Source organism: Suricata suricatta, chromosome 3 (genome assembly GCF_006229205.1).
Source record: "Suricata suricatta isolate VVHF042 chromosome 3, meerkat_22Aug2017_6uvM2_HiC, whole genome shotgun sequence".
In the NCBI taxonomy this organism is placed as follows: domain Eukaryota; kingdom Metazoa; phylum Chordata; class Mammalia; order Carnivora; family Herpestidae; genus Suricata; species Suricata suricatta.
The window spans coordinates 10,286,666-10,304,499 of NC_043702.1; the positions used below are offsets into that span (position 1 = coordinate 10,286,666).

Genomic DNA, 17,834 nt, shown 5'->3' on the forward strand with positions numbered 1-17,834 from the left:
CATCAAACTGATACATTATAAGGAAGGAACAAATCTGATCTCAGGTACAAGACCAAAGAACTGGGCTGAACTGGGTGGAAGTGGAGAGTCCCCACGCCCAGGTCTTTCCAAAATTCTCAGAGAACACAGCTAAACTTCAGGTCACTGATTGGAAGTCTTTGCTCTGTGAATCAGCTGTGGGAGACTCTTATATAAAATCCTAAACTTAACAGCTTTGAAGTTTCAAAACTGGTCATTTTAAGCTCTGTTTAGTATAGGGGCGCCTGGGTGGCTCAGTCAGTTAAGCGTCTGGACTTTGGCTCAGGTCGTAATTTCACAGTCTGCGGGTTCAAGCCTGGCATCGGGCTCCATGCTGACAGCTCAGAGCCTGGAGTCTGCTTCAGACTTTGTGTTTCCCTCTCTCTCTGCCTCTCCGCTGCTCAACCTCTGTCTCTCTCAGTCAAAAATAATAAGTCTTAAAAAAATTAAACTGTGAGGTATTAAATATTTCCAGGAAACACTTTCTCAACTTCATCTAATTCACAGGACACTTAATACTTGCTGCACAGCATGTTAATTTGCATAATATACACTTGTGTGTCAGCCAAGACCAGCTAAAGTACTTCGTGAGTTTAAGTAGCTTTAACAAGTATCTTCAGATAACTCGGTATTTTGCTGATGGCTGAGAAAAATGCTGTCTTATACTCTTTTAAAGGTTTTAAGAATCATTTATGGGGCACCTGGGTGGCTTAGTCGGTTAAGTGTCCAGCTTCAGTTCAAGTCACGATCTCACAGTTCATCGCTTGAGCCCCGCATCAGGCTCTGTGCTGACAGCTAGCTCAGAGCCTGGAGTCTGCTTCAGATTCTGTGTCTCCCTCTCTCTCTGACTCTCCCCTGCTCACACTGTCTCTCTCCGTCTCTCAAAAATAAATAAAAAACATTTTAAAAACTTAAAAAAAAAGAATCATTTATTATGTTGAGTTTGAGGTCCCACTTAAAAATAGTTTTTAGGTAACTGGTTTCCAGAAGGAGTGAGATAACTGGACAAACCTTAGTGCCAACAGACCACTAAGCATGCAATTTTTTTTCAACTGAATAGACTGCTCCAGATGAGAAAGCAACTCACCTTTGAAATTTCGCTTTCATGGCCTTCCAATTTGGCAATGCATTTTCTTGTGGCTACACTGAAAACTCTTGCTGTTCCTTTTAGGAAGAGGAGAGATACATATAAATTCATCTTCAATACAGAACTCTGAACCCCATGCTTTGAATATGTAAATATCTACCCCTCTGACATATAAGCTCTGTGTGTTTGTCTTCTTGCCCCAAGCGAGAGCCACCACCTCAAACTGTCCATGCAAGCTAGTGCCACTGCGGGAGAAGAGGGGGGAGGCCATGTCTATAGCCCTGTGCTACTTAGAAGAAACAATGGGCTCCAAGGTAGAAAGGGGGTGAAGGAATCAAGAAAGAAGAAGATTTTAAAGGAAAAAGGGAGAATCAAAACAAGTTTTGAGATGCTGGTGATGAAATAAGCAGCCAGACCAGTGTCACACACCAAAAAGAGTACAAGAGTACAAAGGGTTCAAAAGGCCTTCTTGAAAAGGAACAACAGTCATTACTTGCTGGGCAAAGAATAGGCACTAAGGTGGCTTTTCTACAGAAAGAGCTAGGAGTATGGTTTGTTCTCAGTTGTTCCTCAGAGCCCAGAAGTGCCAAGCTCCCAGTAGACACTCATTAAGTGGATGCAGAATGGATGGGTGGATGGTGGATAGATGGATGGATGGATGGATGGATGGATGGATGGATGGATGGATGGATGGTTGGGTAGATGGGTGGATGGATGGATGGGTAGATGGGTGGATGGATGGATGGATGGATGGATGCATGGATGGATGGATGGACAGACGGATGGATGGATGGATGGATGAACAGGTGGGTTGAAGGAAGGAAGAAAGGAAGGAAGAAGAGGTATATACATTTCCTTAAAATTAAGGAATGGAGGAGTTAAACAAGTGTAGAAGGAAAAAACAGCAATAATAAAATTGTCAGAAAGAAGTTAAAATTTATCTAGCCAGGTGATATTGTAATTATAACTTTACATAGAGGTAAGATTAGTACAATTAAAACATTACATAAAAGTAAAATTAGCAAAGATAAGGAATTTTGGTTACTTAATTTTCATTCAGAGAAGAACAAAATATTTTAGTAAATTTTGTACTTGTCCTTCTGACAATGTCAACTTCAGGAAGAAGTAGATAAAAATTGCTATTTTACAATTCATATGACTAAAAATATAAAACCTGATACTTAGACATTTCAAAAGCCTTAAAGTGACCGTGTTTTAAGCATGTGTTGGGGTGCCTGGGTGGCTCAGTTGGTTAAGCAGCCAACTTCGGCTCAGGTCATGATCTGGTGGTTCATGAGTTTGAGCCCCACATCGGGCTCTGTGCTGACAGCTCAGAGCCCGGAGCCTGCTTTGGATTCTCTCTCTCTCTTTCTCTCTCTCTCCCTCTGTCTCTTTCTCTCTGTCCCTCCCCTACTCACACTCCTTCTCTCTGTCTTTCAAAAATAATAAATGTTAAAAAGAAAATAAAAGAATGTGTTAGTATCACAAAAGTGAATACCCTGCATAGAGTCATTCTCTAAATTTCTCAAAAGCATTTTTAAACTCCAGGAAAGACAGAAATAATATAGCCTGAAACTATGTTTTTTAAAAAGATGGAAGTATGAATAGGACATCATTGTCTTGAGAGCAATTCCAGTGAGGAAGAAAAAGGTGATATACACAATCAGATGTAGCTACACAGGTAACTAACCCTGCTGAATGGATCCAATGTTAAGAAGGAAAAAGATTTTGTTTTTGAAGTAATGTCTTGTTGAACAAGGAAAGAATAGGATCACTGCTAGGGGGCTTAACAGATGGTAGGTAGAGAAAACAAAGAGAGAAGAATTGATCTTGTAGTTCATTCTTACCCATCCCGCAGCATCCTGATCTCCAAACCTTGCTTGTTTCTGCCCCCCTAGTGCTGACAAACTCCTAACATGCTTTCCAATCTAACATTCTCTATAATTTAACACTCTTTATAATCTAACATTCTCTATATGGCATTCTTCCTTGTCTCCCCCTTTACAATATAGCTCCACGAGGGAAGGGATTCCTCTCTCTTCTGTTCATCTATCTATCCCATCTTCCTAATACAATTCCTGGCACAAAATATGCACTTTTTCTACTTGTGTTGAATAGATTTTTTTTTGTATAAGTGAGAATGATACTTAAAATGAAAAGGATAGGGACACCTGAGTGACTCAGGCAGTTAAGTGTCCGACTTCAGCTCAGGTCATGATCTCCCTGTTCGTGGGTTCGAGCCCTACGTTGGGCTCTGTGCTGACAGCACTGAGCCTGGAGCCTGCTTCAGATTCTGTGTTTCCCTCTTTCTGCCCCTCCATCCCTCACGTTTTGCCTGTCTGTCTCTCTCAAAAATAAACATTAAAAAAAATTTTAATGAAAAGGGTAGATTAGTTATAGTTAAGGGATCATTTAAAAAAGCTGAGCTCTGTGAGAAGATGTAAAAGTAAGTGGTTACTTTGAAAAATAGAATTCTCCAAATTCAGGGTGTTTATAGTTCCAGGATATAAAAAGAACTTGATATATGATCAAAGGATCACCTTTGAAAAGTCCTGGTGAGTAAGAGAATAAGCATCCAAATGTAATTTTGAAAAGGGAGACAAAGGTGGAATAAAGTGCATAATTAAAATGAATCACTGGCAAAAAATTCTACAAGTGATAATGATACAAAAAATATGTGACTACTTAACAGTACGTTAGTCACAAGGAGCAAATGCTGGAAAGCTAAGAACAAATCATTTCCCCCAAAAAAGCATTCCATCTTTGCTAGAATTCCTTAAATGGCTGTTGAGAAGTTTACGTGGACATGATGTAGGGTCACATGGAGTCGCTAAGAGAATTGGACATAATAAAACATCCTATGTGATTGTCAAAGAGACAACTTAGACAGAGTGGAGGCTTATGCATATTGACATGGTGATGACACATGATATGCATTCATGGGAACATGACACAGACACAGTGTTGTAGGTGGTCACCACAGAGATAATGCCAACATAGTATAGCATGATGCATGGTTGTCAAGGAGATGAAAACACATAGTGTGGCATCACACCTGCCATAAAACAGATCATGGAGACACTGGGTAGAGTCATCTGTGGAATACAGGAAGATGGTACCCACACAGTGTAGGAACATATGGGGTCATCATCAGAGAGCACAGATATATTGGAGCATCATATATGGTGATCACCATGGATAGGACACATACTGTATCATCACACTTTGTTGTCTAGGAGATGATGCAAACTAGTGTAGCGCTCCCCCATGGTTATCAAGATGATATAAGCGGAGTATAGAATATACAGCGTATATCCCTATGAGGTTGTCAAAGACCTGAGTAATGGCATAGGATTAGGTATTTATTGACACATTCAGGAGTGACAGCATACCCTGACACATACTTAAGATAGGAAACAGAGTGTGGCATCATATGCTTTTGTCATGGATATGACACAGATGTCATGAAGCATCATTCACTGTCTTCAGGGAGTTTAGTCATAGTAGAACATCATCCATGGTTTTCAGGAGGTGGCGATGTCACAATGTAACATCATATACAGTAAAAGATGATACAGACATAGAGTGGCATGATTATCAAAGACATGATGCAGACATGTCATCCTATGGGATTTGCAAGGAAAGAAGTCTTCAGGCAGAAGACACAAACATGTTATGGGTCATACATGGTGTTATTGGGCCAAATTGTGTTCCCCACAAAACTCCTATGTTGAATTCCTAACCTACTGGGCCTCAGAAGTTGACTCACTTGGAGATTGGGTCTTTTTATTTATTTAAAAATTTTTAAGTGTTTATTTACTTTTAAGAGAGAAAGAGAGACAAAGTGTGAGCAGGGGAGAAGTAGAGAGAAGGACACACAGAATCAGAAGCAGACTCCAGGCTTTGAGCAGTCAGCACAGAGCCTGATACAGGCCTTGAACCCACGAACAGGAAGATCATGACCTGAACCAAAGTCAGATGCTTAAGGGACTGAACCACCCAGGTGCCCCAAGATTGGCTCTTTAAAGAAGAAATGGGGTTAACATGAGGTCCTTAGAGTGGGTCCCAACCCAGGATAGCTGGTGCCCTTGTAAGAATGTGTCATGCTAAGTGAAATAAGTCAGGCAGAGGAGGACAGATACCATATGTTTGCACTCATAGGTCTAACAGGAGAACAGGAGAAACCTAATGGAGGACCAGGGGGAGGGGAAGACGGAAAGAGAGTTGGGGAGAGAGAGGGACGCAAAACTTGAGAGACTATTGAATACTGAAAACAACTGAGGGTTGAAGGGGAAGTGGGAGGGGGGAAGAGAGGTGGTGGTGATGGAGGAAGGCACTTGTGGGGAAGAGCACTGGGTGTTGTATGGAAACCAATTTGACAATAAACTATTTTAAAAAAAAGAAAGAAATGGAAAAAATAAATAAAATAAAATAAACATTAAGCATTTTTAATAAAAATAAAAATAATTTAAAAATTAAAATATTATTCTGTGGGTGCCTTGGTGGCTCAGTTGGTTGAAGCGTCTGACTTTGGCTCAGGTCATGATCTCACTGCTTGTGAGTTAGAGCCCAGTTCCGGCTCTGTGCTGTCAGCTCAGAGTTCAGAGTTCGCAGCCTGGAGCCTGCTTTGGATTCTGTGCATCTCTCTGCCCCTCCCCTGTGTGCGCACATGCGCGCACCCTCTCTCAAATATAAATAAACATTTAAAAACACTTTAAAAAACAAAAATAAATAAAAATAAAAATATGTTTGGCGTATTCCCCTAGGGGAAAAAAAAAAGAAGAGAGACTAGGACACAGACACGTTCAGAGAGAAGACCATGTGAAGACACAGGGAGAAAATTGTCATCTGCAGATCTCAGAAGAAATCAATGCTGCCAGCACCTTGATCTTGAGCCAGTAGCTTCCAGAATTGTGAGAAAGGAAACTTCTGTCTTTTAAGCCACTCGGTGTGTTGTACTCTGTTACGGCAGCCTTGGCAAAACTCATACAGTTATCAGCGAGATCATGCAGGTAGAGGAGACCATCATGAGTCCTTGCACGGACATAATGCAGCATCACGCGTGGTTGACAGGGTGACACAGGTGTCTCACAGCATCATACATGATTGCCAGATTACTTATAAGAGAGCATGATGCATGCTTAGTAAAAAAAAAAAAAATGGAGAGTATATAGCTCCATTCATTGTCAAAGACATGACAAAACAGTATAGTTTCATGCATGGTCGTCACCTTGGATGTCAGGGAAATGATGCAAATATAGTGTGGCGTCATACATTATCAGGGAGATAACACATAGTGTAGTGTCATATGCAGTCATCAGAGTGATGATACAGGCACAACTTGTGTCATACGTGGGTATAATAGACTTGCCACAGACATATTGTAATGTCATAGGTGCTTATCAGGGATCTGAGTCACATATATTTCAACCTCATATACAATAGTCAGGAAAATAACACAGAAATACTGTGTCACCATACCCCGTTTTCCAAATGAAACATATTGTGGCGTCATATGTGATTATCACGGACATGCCACAGAAATAGTTTAGTCACATGCTGAACATGTTACTGGGTTGTTAGAGGAATGATGTAGTAATAGTAGAGCATCACACATTCTTGTACAGGGGGTTCACGTCATGCAGGCTGGTTTCCTAGGATATGATGCATATATTATGTAGCATCAGGCACGGTCATCAAAGAATCTCTCATAGTACAGAGATTATACATGATTATCAAGAAAATGATGTAGACATAAGAAAGCCTTATATGTTGCTGTGGAGAATATGATACAGACATAGTATAACATCATACATGTTTTTAAGAAAATAACACAGAAACAGCACACCACCTTACTTATGGTCAGGGAGATGGTGTAGTTATCAGGATATGATACACAGGTTAGTATCATGTATGGTTGCCGGGAAGATGATGCGATCAGAATGTGGCATCATTAATGGAGGTCAGCGAGCACTTTAGCATCACATAATGTTATTAATTGTTGATATAGACAGTGTAACATACAAGCCTCCCACTGAGATGACACACATTGTGGCATCACACATAGTACTCAAGGAGATGACATAAAAGGTATTACGTGATAAACAGATTTCGAAAACACAATCCAGACATAATGTAGAATCATGTGATTCTATAAATGAGGTGAAGCAGAGATAGCAGATCTTGAAAACATGTTTGCCAAGGTGATGAGGTAGAAATATCACAGCACCACACATAAATTTCTAGGAAATAGTGAAGATATGGTAGAGTATCAGACATGGTTATACGTGATTAGATGAAGATATAGTGTAGTACCATACACGACTTTAAAGAGAGTGACAAGAACCGTAAATTAAAACATAGTAAGGTATAGGATATGGACATAATACAGCATCACACATGGTCATTAGAGGGATAACATAGACTTATGTAGCTCCATTCATGGTCATCAGTGAATGATATAGACATAGTATAGCATTATATTTGGTCTCCAGGGAGATGACAGTTCAGCACCATACTTGGCCACTAAGGGGATGCCTCTCATGGCCATAGCATTGCATATAGTTACCAGGGAGATTAGGTGGACTTTGTGGAGCACCACACAAGCTTGTCAAGGAGATAATGCAGTTAAAGTGCATCATCCAGGGTGGTTTTTAAATGATAACAAAGTCATGGTGTAACTTAAAACGTAATCCTCAGGTATATGGTGCAGACTCAGTGTTGCATCTTATGTGGCTATTAAAGGAACAATGTAGACTTGGTGAGGCTGCATCCGTGGTCATCAGCTGGACAACACAGGTGTGGCGCAGCGTTACTTGCAGCCTTCAGGAGATGACACACAGTGTAGCATCATACGTTTTTATCAGAGTGATGGCTCATAGCAGAGCATTACACATGGTTGTGTGATGGTGTGAGAGGACATCGATTTAGCATAGCATATCATGTGCCTGCCGAGGAGACGGTGCAGAGGTGTCACATGTGGTTGTCATGTGATGTCATGTGGACATCATGACAGGGTTGCCGGCAAATGATGTGGAAGGTGTGTAGTCTCTTATGTCTTGTCAGGAATACATAGTTATGAGGATGACCCACTGTTTAGTATAATAAATTACCATCCAGAGATAGCACACACATAATGCAGTAATAGAGATGGTTGCCCAGGAGGTGATACAGACATCACACAGCATTATATGTGGCTTTCAAGGAGATGTCAGAGACCTGTGTAACATCTCACACATTTGTTGGCAAGGTGAGTTCATGGCAATCATACACGGTTATCAAGGAGATGATGCTAACACAGTACACCTCGTATGCAGCCATCAAGGAGATGATGTAGGTAGAGCATAGTATCATCCATGATTTTTATGAAAACGTGAGTATAGTGTGTTATCATGCATGGTCATCAGGAGGAAGTGATGATACACAGTGTAGTATCTTACTTGGTGACCCAGAGCTGGAGTGGATACACCATGTAACTTGTGTCCCGGAGGGACAAGATGGACATAATGGTATACACGGTCAACAGGAAAATGACATGGTTGTACTGAGCATCACATGAGGTCTGCACTGAATTGAGGCACACAGAGTGTACCACCAGCCCATGGTTACCAGTAAGATGATGCAGATATAGTGCAGAATCATAAATGGTAAGCAAGAAGATGATGTACAGCATAGTACCATATATGCTCATCACAAAGATGTGCTATACACAGTGGAGCAGCACATGTGGATCAAGGAGATAATACAGATTTATTATAGCTCCATGGATGGTGATCAAGTTGATGAGGTCAAGATGGTGTAGCATAATGCATGGCTATAGAGATGATCCAGAATATTCCATTATATATAGTTATCAAGGAGATGTGAAGACCTAGTATAACACCAGATGTGGTTGTCAAGGAAGTGACACAGACACTGTGACACGGTTACCAAAAATACAAAACAGACGTAGTGTAGTGACCAACATCACAGAGACGAGGCAGACATGATTTCTATCATAGCTGGTCATCACGTAGATGACCTATAGTGTAAAATGATACATGTTTATCAAACAAAGCATAAATCCCCCCCATAAATTCAGTATACGAACTGATGAGGACCTACCATCAGCTGACGCAGTTGCAATAAATTTTCCAGTGTAATCAAAACAGCTGTCTAGTATTTCATCATCATGGCCTGTAAATGTTGCCACACACTTTCCACTTGCAGCATCCCACAGCTACAATTAAAAAAAAAAAGATGATTATGATGACTTCCCATCTTGAAATGCAAAAATAAAAAGTGTTAGTCTTTATGACATGCTTATGGCTGGCTAAAATAACTGGGCAAGGATCATGTGTATGATGTTCACATTTTCTGTTAATTTTACCTGGATTCATAACAAGAGACCACAGCCAACCATCCAACAAGGCACACTTTGCACAAAGAGAAGATCAGAGACAGCCATTTAGAATGGGAAGTGCAGATCTGTCACTACACTAGGAAACATCTCTAAGTGCCTGCTTCACTGATTGGAGTGGAAGTGTCCTCTTTTCATAACAAGGTCATCAAATGATATGGAGCTTGTTCTAAAACTGTAATGCTAGAAAATCAAAAGCACACTAAGATTATAATGCCTTGGATATGTAATCAAACAATAATTCCAGAGCATAAGCTCTTAGCAAAAGAAAGTTAAAAGCAGGAAGACATTGTGTTGGGCCTTGTCGAGATTGCCTCTAACCAAGTTTAACAAAGGAACAGTGAGATTAAAGAAAAATAACATGCCTTTTTAAAAATAAGATCTTATAATAATTAACATTGTTTCATCTGATTCAATTAACATTGTTTTACTAGGTCCATAGTTTCTTTAAACTTGGGAGATCAGGAACTTAACCTTTAAACATACCAGTGATCTTTTATAAATTAATATCTTAATTTTACAGTACCTTTGAAATGCATTAATGTTGCAGTCAGTGTCTGACACAGTAAAACACACGCACAGAAGAACTTTAAAGCAAAGGTGTTTCTTGAGCTCACCATGCAGGTTTTGTCCATGGAGCCGCTTAATATCAGAGAACAATCCCAGCTGAATAAGGCTCTGCTGATCTCAGCACTGTGTCCAAGTAGGGTGTACACCTTCCTGCAGAGTGGAGAGAATGTACACTGCTAGCAGACGCCTCCTGTCAGGATCTGTGCACGCATAACGATGTCTAGCCCCTGGGTGTCAGAATCTCAACTTCCGCTTTTACAAAATAACATCTTTGATGACAGTACAGTGATGGCTTTACCATAGCTCAAAAAGAGTCAACGAGGCTGCTAATCCCATTTCGGCAAAAAATATACTGAAATTTTAAACACTCAAAGATAACAACATTACTTAAGGCAAGACCTCGGAAAGCCATGGGTGAAAAATAATAAAGGTCATCTGGAATTCTGAAAGTACTCATACCGGACGAGCGGACCCATTGGTAGATCAGAAACTCCCATCAAATGTCTGTTTCTCTCTCATTTCTTGTTGCATCCATCTTGATTGCCACCCCTGATAATTAGCCCCCTTACCGAGATGCAGACAAGTCCAAGGGAGAGCTTTACAACACAAATAGTCTAATTTAGTTAACGTCTTGGCAACTAGAACCAAAAATAATTAGGAAGGAAATTGAAGTTCTTGGACTAAATTAAGTTTGGGAAATTAGCCATGGTTTTATTTACTCCTGATATCCATGCCTACAGTAATGACAAGCCATTGAAATCAGATTACATAGGATACAGAATAAGTCATAGCCATACACCCAGGCTACTGTTAACATTCTCCTTTTATGTTGCTATGCGGCATTATTTCCCCGGAATTCTAAAAAGGCACACATTGTGTATGGATCAGAAATATCATTAAATAATGAATTATTTTCAGTGTGTCCAATTCCTATAGAATCCAAAGCACACTTAAGAGATATAAGAGTAAACTGATGAACAGCAAAGATTGTCTTCTTAACCCTCTGATTCAGATTTTAAAATTCTTAAAAGACAGAGATACCTTCCAGTTTCAGCTTCCCACACTACAACCGTGTGATCAAAAGACCCTGTGACGATTCTGTTTCCCAAGGTGTTAAAGGACAAAGAGATGATTTCAGCCAAATGTCCCTAGAAAGAGAATGGATTTCGTCATGCACAGCTGTGGAAAAACACTCCCTACAAATGCACAGTCTCCCAGTTGATTAGAAAATGCTAGAAAAGGCAAAACTCTCTAGGTAGAAAAGAGATTAGTGGTTGGCTGAGGGGTAGGAACGGGGAGAGGTTGCAAACAGGCACTGGCTTCTTTCTGGGGAAATGTTTGAAAACTAGAGTTTGGGGAAAGTGGCACTTGACTGAATTTTACTAAAAGTTGACTTATACGCTTAAATCGAGTCAATTTAACACAGTACGGCTGTTTTTATTAATTTTTGTTTTTGTTGTAATAGACTGGGCAGGAGCATGATTTGGGAAATCAGAAGGCTTTTTTCGTGTTGTCTTAAAAACACTTTTAAAAGGGCTGGTATGCAGGGCGCCTGAGTGGCTCAGTTGATTATGTGCCTGACTCTTGATCTTCGCTCGGGTCATGATCTCACAGTTTGTGAAATTGGGCCCCGCTTTAGGCTCTGCACTGACAGCGTGGGGCCTGCTTGGGATTCTCTACCTCTCCTTCAAGCTTTCTCGCATGCTCTCTCTCTCTCTCTTTCTCTCTCTCAAAAAATAAACTTAAAATCATTATAAAAAAATAAAAGGGCTGTCTGCTTTATGGGCTAACAATAGGTGATAGGCAAGTCTGTGAAATAAAGTTAAAAACTTAAAAAAAAAAAAAAGGATATTCTTGGGGCACCTGGGTGGTTCAGTCGGTTAAGCATCCAACTTCGGCTCAGGTCATGATCTCGAAGTTCAAGAGTTTGAGCCCTGCATCGGGCCCTGTGCTGACAGCTTGGAGCCTGAAAGCCTGCTTCAGATTCTGTGTCTCCCTCTCTCTCTGCCTCTCCCCTGTTTGCACTCTCTCTCTCTCTCTCTCAAAAATAAACATTAAAAAAATGTTTACAGGATAGTCTTATGATGATTTAACATGAAAAAGGGTAATAACTATCTGGCCTTTGGCCTGACTTGCACTTGGTCCCGGTCTACAGTCGATGCATAAAACATTCTGAGTCAGTGGGGAGAAGCCCCTCTCGGCAGCAGATTCTGCTTTGCAATAGATCCCTTGTTTCTCTAATTATTTTAGCAAATTAACATATATTACTTTTTTAAATAGCAGAAAAGTTCATTTACAAATCAAATCTCTGGCTGATCCCAAATGGCAAAACTTAAACGTAGCTGAACATTAAAATTCCAAGCCCACAGAACAAATGTGTTCTCCGGTGGCCCCCAGGGGCAGGTGCGCCTGCGCAGCCGCGTCCCTTTGAGGCCTGTCAGGCCTGTGTCTGAAGGAGGAGGCAATGCAGAGACATGATGAGAACATGAGAACGAAGACCGAACGACGACGCTCACACTAATTAAGGCGGGCACTCTGAATTGCGAAAATCCCTTGGCACCAGTTAAAAAGGTGCTTTTTCTCTCTCCAGGCCATTTTGTAACTTTCTTGGAAAAAGCTCTCCTGGCAAAGGGGTCCTGTTTTTAATGTCCATTTATAAGTTGAAAGGATAAGAATCGGGTTTCCTGTCCAGCTGTTCCCACTGGTCGGCACAGAGGACCACCCTATTTTGTCCAGTAGCATGGGCTAGGGTGGGGAGAAGCGGAGGGAGCAGGTCATAGGAAAGTGCTGGGCACCTAGTGGCAGTGGTGACAGACGCCCCTGGGGGGATGGGCGCTCTGACGCTATGGGCGGTGCCCTTGGCCTTTCTCCTCCTTCCACTTGCCCCTTGTCATTTCAGGTCTTGTAATACAGGGGGCTTCTAAGACTGGGGGCGTAGTGGAGGACAGAGTGAGCAGTCAACTTCTGGCAAGTTCTCCAGTTCTGCCTCTTCCAGAAAGTGCCAGCCTCCACCTACTTTGCTTTAAGCCAGATAGATGGCGCTAGGTTTGAAGCTACAGTTGGTGTGGTTTACAGACTGAAGTTGGTCAAAATAAAGAGCTCGTGTGGCTTTCCCAGCTCTCCCATCAAAGCCTTCGGAAAAGCCAGCAAACCAACCAGGACACTCGTTTCATTACAGTCTGAAAGCCAGTAGCTCATTCTGATATAAAAACGTCAATGCAAACAAATTCAAATGGTAGGCGGAGGCTAAAGGATGGCTAATAAAAATGCAGAGCCCCTACAGATGTTGGCATTAGGAACGTACTTTCAGGGTGGACACTTCCTCTCCAGTCCGAATGTCCCACAGTTTGGCCGTTGTGTCCATGCTTCCAGTGGCCACCAGTGTGCTTTGAGGATTGAATGACAAACACACCTGAATTACAGGAAACGGAAGAGATTTTAGAAAGATAAGAGTTTTAAACTGTTAATTTTGTATAGAAAGGCTTCAAGACGCAACCATGTTGGAGTCAGCCTAATTCTTTGTAAATTGCGCAGTGCACCATCAGATCCGAGTGCAGTGAACATTTTGCCGATTCAGTCCTGAAGCACTCTTTTCTTGAGAAGAAGCTGCTCGCTCTCCCATGCCACCCAGCTCGGGCTTGCAGGGGCACCGGTGTCCCTCACAACTTCCAGACCACAGAGGAGCAAGAACAAAAGCCAAACTCATCTCCTTTGAGATTCATGCTCTCTGGCTTCCGTCTTCCTTATTGTTAACGTCATAGTCCTTTCAATCTTCCCGCTCACTCACCAAGGACCTTGGCTATTGGATTATAGTCTCAATTCCAAGTCCTAGGTGGCTTTCCCGTGAGCCACCAATCCAGTGCCCCTGACCCGTGACCCTGCACTCCCTTTCATCACTCCCATGGCCACACCCTGGACTTTGATATCACTTCCTCTAGAAAATTCACTACCAATATCTACTTTTGAGTTATAATTTCCCAGTATGTCCACTCTCTTCCTTTCCAGGCCATCCCCAGGATACCTTCCATCTCATTCAGACCTCGGCCTTTTCCTCAGCCCTTACCTCCACCTCAGCTGCCACCCTGGGAACATCACTCCTGCCAGGATCCTCGATACCTTCACCCCCTGTCTTTCCACTGCACCGTCTGTAAGACTCCTAGCAACCGTAGCAGGCTGTCATTTCATGCTCATTTGCCCTCCGTCCTCACTCAGCTTCAGAAAACTGCATAGCAGATTGCTGGCATTGCTCTTTGGTGCCTTCTGTCCTCAGCTGTGTGCTCCGCACCATTCCTGATGACCATGCTTCTGGCTCGGTACTTCCTCCCTTTCCCCACCCTTGTCCTCAGTCTGTTCTCACCCCTTCTCCACAGATAACCTGGCTTCCTACTATTTCCCTGAGAAAGCTCATCTATGGGGGGGGGGACTTCCTCCCCTGGGGCCTCTCTTCCTTCTCATCGGTCTCAGGTGCAGAGGGATCCCTTCTGAGACACCTTCTTGCCTACACGCCTAGGAGAGACGTGCCCACTGATTTTTCCCTCCTTCTGGACTAGATCCCTCCTAGTGGCCTAGAAATATGCTTGAGCTTTTCGCACATAAAAACAAACTGTCCTTTGACTCTATGTGCCCCCTTTTTTTCCTTTCACCACTAAATTCCTGGTTGCCCACCCCCCAACTCTCCACCCCTGCTGGAACCACTCCAGTTAAAGGGCCCATCCAACGGCCTGTCGGTCATCCTGCTTAACTTCCATGCCGTCTGCAGTGCTAACTCCTTCATTCTCCACATTTTTTCCTTCTTGACAGCTGTGACACTGCTCCGCTTTGCATCTTTTGCTTCCTATCTGGTTTTCCTATCTTTTGGAGGGTTCTTCTCATCTCCATCTGCTCAAGATGCCATCACACTTCTGCCCATACTCACCTTTTACCTTTCAGAAGCTTCAGATGCTCAGTGGTCCCCATTGCCACCCTGATCCCAGTGACTCACACACATAACCATGTCTCCTGCCCAGACTTCGCCGCTCAGTTCAGTCATCACACAGGCAGCTTTGATCAATCAGTCTAAGACACAGAGTCATAGGAACACAGACCTGCTTTTCCATTTATACGTAGAACTGGTGAACTGCTGTGGTCTGAAATCAGGGACCCTCTCCAGGGCCCCTTGATTCCTTCATGTCTAGCATCTACATGGTGACCCAATCCTACTCCTCTCTGCCTCGACCTCTCTCCCATCCTCCTCGCCTGCCTCATGGCAGGCCTCACTCATATCTGCGTGGAAACAAGATACCCGGCTGGTGCCTACTTCTGATTGCAATGCATGCTGTCAGAGGAATGATCTTCCCAAAGAGTAAAAGTGACCATGCTGTCCCCTGCAGAAGAGTCCCAACACTGGAGCACCATCCACAGGGTGAACCTTAGTTCCTTAGCATTGCATAGGAATCTGTAATACGGGCCATGTCAATCACGCTTTGAGTGGGGTGCAGATGTGTCAAGACACGGTGCCCTTAACTGACGCAACTGGGCAGCACGAGGGGTCCTCGGCCAGCACCACTGCCTCCGGGCAGAAGGAGCTCCCCTCTGTGTGCTGTGCGCCCACGTCAGCATATTCTGTGCATATCATCCTGGGATGAGGTTGGGAGGCCCTGCTCTGGCCACACACACTCACCTGAGTCCCAAAGCCCCCACCACTGTTGTACACCTCCTCTGGGCATGCCACTCCTTCTTCCTGGAGGACACTGAAACGCCTGTCCTCAACACCCCCCTGCTGGGCGCTCCCCTTTGTGACCACACCAGACTGTCCACCAACTTCTAGCACGCCCACAAGAGCCTTTGAACTTAGTTACTGATGCCTCTACTCCCTCTACTAATACACAAAATCCCTGCAGGGCAAGATCTCTGTGCGATTCTATTTGGCACGCCAAACACAGAGGCTCGACACACAGTCAATAGTTAGTGAATATTTATTGATGTTGATGATTATGATAAATATCAGTGTTTTCCTAGGAACCATATATAAAAAAAAACCTTTCAAAATTCCAAGCGAGTGTGAGAATGAGGATTATGTCTTTCTTATGACTTTGGGCACATTACTTATTCTCTCTATGCCTCGGCATCTTCAACTGTAAAAGGGGGAAATATCTAGCCCTTAGGGCTGTTTTGAGGTGCAACTAAGCTAACATATGTGAAGGGCTTAGGACAGTGCTTTGTGCACAGAAAGTGCAATTAATGAGTCAGGTTATAGTTTTCCACTGCATTATCCCCCCGTGTCTAGCAAAGTATTAAACATAGCATGAGCCCTTATTGGATGAATACGCCATGCATCTGAAGGATAAATATAAATAAATTTTACTCCTAAAATAAGCAGCTTGTTTATTTTTAAAAGCTCTCATTTGTTCCGTAGGGTGCCAATTATCTCACTAATTGTTATAAGCTGTAACACAGAATTGTCCAAGGGTAAGGCCTCCCAATAGTGAAAGCTATTTAGAGTATCAAACTGTTTATGCAAATGTGAGTTCTAATGATATCCAGGAAACAATCAGCCTAAATGCCTTCTGTGATATTAAAAAAAAAAGGTACTTTCAACGCTATTTCAAGAATTTTATCAACCCCCATCGAGTCAGTCCTTCAAAAGCAAGTCAGTGAAATAGAAAAAGTCACGTTGGATACTGGACTTAAATGTTTATCATGTTACACAGCAGATTGATCAATGCAGGATACCGGTTACGGAACAACAGCTGCAAGATATGAAAACTCAAATAGTTTGTAAATTACGTGAATGTCACCATATAAAATAAATGTAAACTAAAAATACTGGATATAACTATAATATTAATCATAAAGGTAGAGCCACCACTTTTATAATGGACTCCTAAAAAGAAGGGGCAATGGTGTATTGATGTAGGTTCTTCAGTTGTAACAAAGGTACCATTTTGGTGGGGGATGTTCATTAAGGGACATGCTTGGTTTGGGGAAGCCAGGTGGGAATATATGGCACATCTCTGTACTTTTTACTCAGTTTTTCTATGACTCTAATACTGCTCTAAAAAATAAAGTCTATTAAAAAAAGAGAGAAAGAGAAAAATAAAGAAGAAGAAGAAATAGAAGAAGAGGAAGAAGAAGAAGAAGAAGAAGAAGAAGAAGAAGAAGAAGAAGAAGAAGAAGAAGAAGGAGGAGGAGGAGGGGGAGGAGGAGGAGGAGGAGGAGGAGGAGGAGGAGAAGGAGGTGGTGAAGGAGGTGGAGAAGGAGGAGAAAGAAAGAGCAACATAAAAAATATAATAAAATAAATGTACTCACTATTTCTGCTGTGTGACCCCTAAAGGTGTGGTAACATTTCCCCGTTTCTACACTCCATAGCTTACAGGTCTTATCAAAGGATCCAGTAGCAATTTTGTCACTAAGATTAAAAAAAAAAAATGTGGATTTTGAAAACAAATTCAAACACACAATATGATACCCTGAATGAAGACAACACATACTATTAAACAGGCCTATATATAGTCAGAAAGTTACTTCATTTCTAAAACAATAAACAATCCTATGTTTGTTTTGGTGGATAACAACTTTAAGGTCCAATTTTTCAATGCTATCTATTTATGCATTTAATTTTAAATATTTTACATGAAAGGCATAAAATTATGTTTGGGATGACAGTAAGTTTTTAAACTAGCACAATGAATATGGTAAAAATTTCAGCTTAGAAAACTGCTACCAAATGGAAATGAAAAATGTATGAGGTGCAGAAATGTGGAAAGATTCTATTACTAGATC

At 42.0% G+C, this 17,834-nt stretch overlaps 1 protein-coding gene across 1 annotated transcript in view; it reads right to left on the minus strand.

Annotated features, from left to right (window-relative positions):
• DAW1 (dynein assembly factor with WD repeats 1) overlaps positions 1-17,834 on the minus strand; it is a 48,830-nt gene that overhangs the window by 4,075 nt on the left and 26,921 nt on the right. The window contains exons 6-11 of the mRNA XM_029932902.1: positions 17,361-17,460; positions 13,378-13,485; positions 11,115-11,221; positions 10,121-10,223; positions 9,209-9,323; positions 1,106-1,182 (exon numbers count right to left, since the gene is read on the minus strand). Coding sequence (XP_029788762.1) covers positions 1,106-1,182; positions 9,209-9,323; positions 10,121-10,223; positions 11,115-11,221; positions 13,378-13,485; positions 17,361-17,460 — 610 coding nt within the window. The remainder of the gene's footprint in view (positions 1-1,105; positions 1,183-9,208; positions 9,324-10,120; positions 10,224-11,114; positions 11,222-13,377; positions 13,486-17,360; positions 17,461-17,834) is intronic.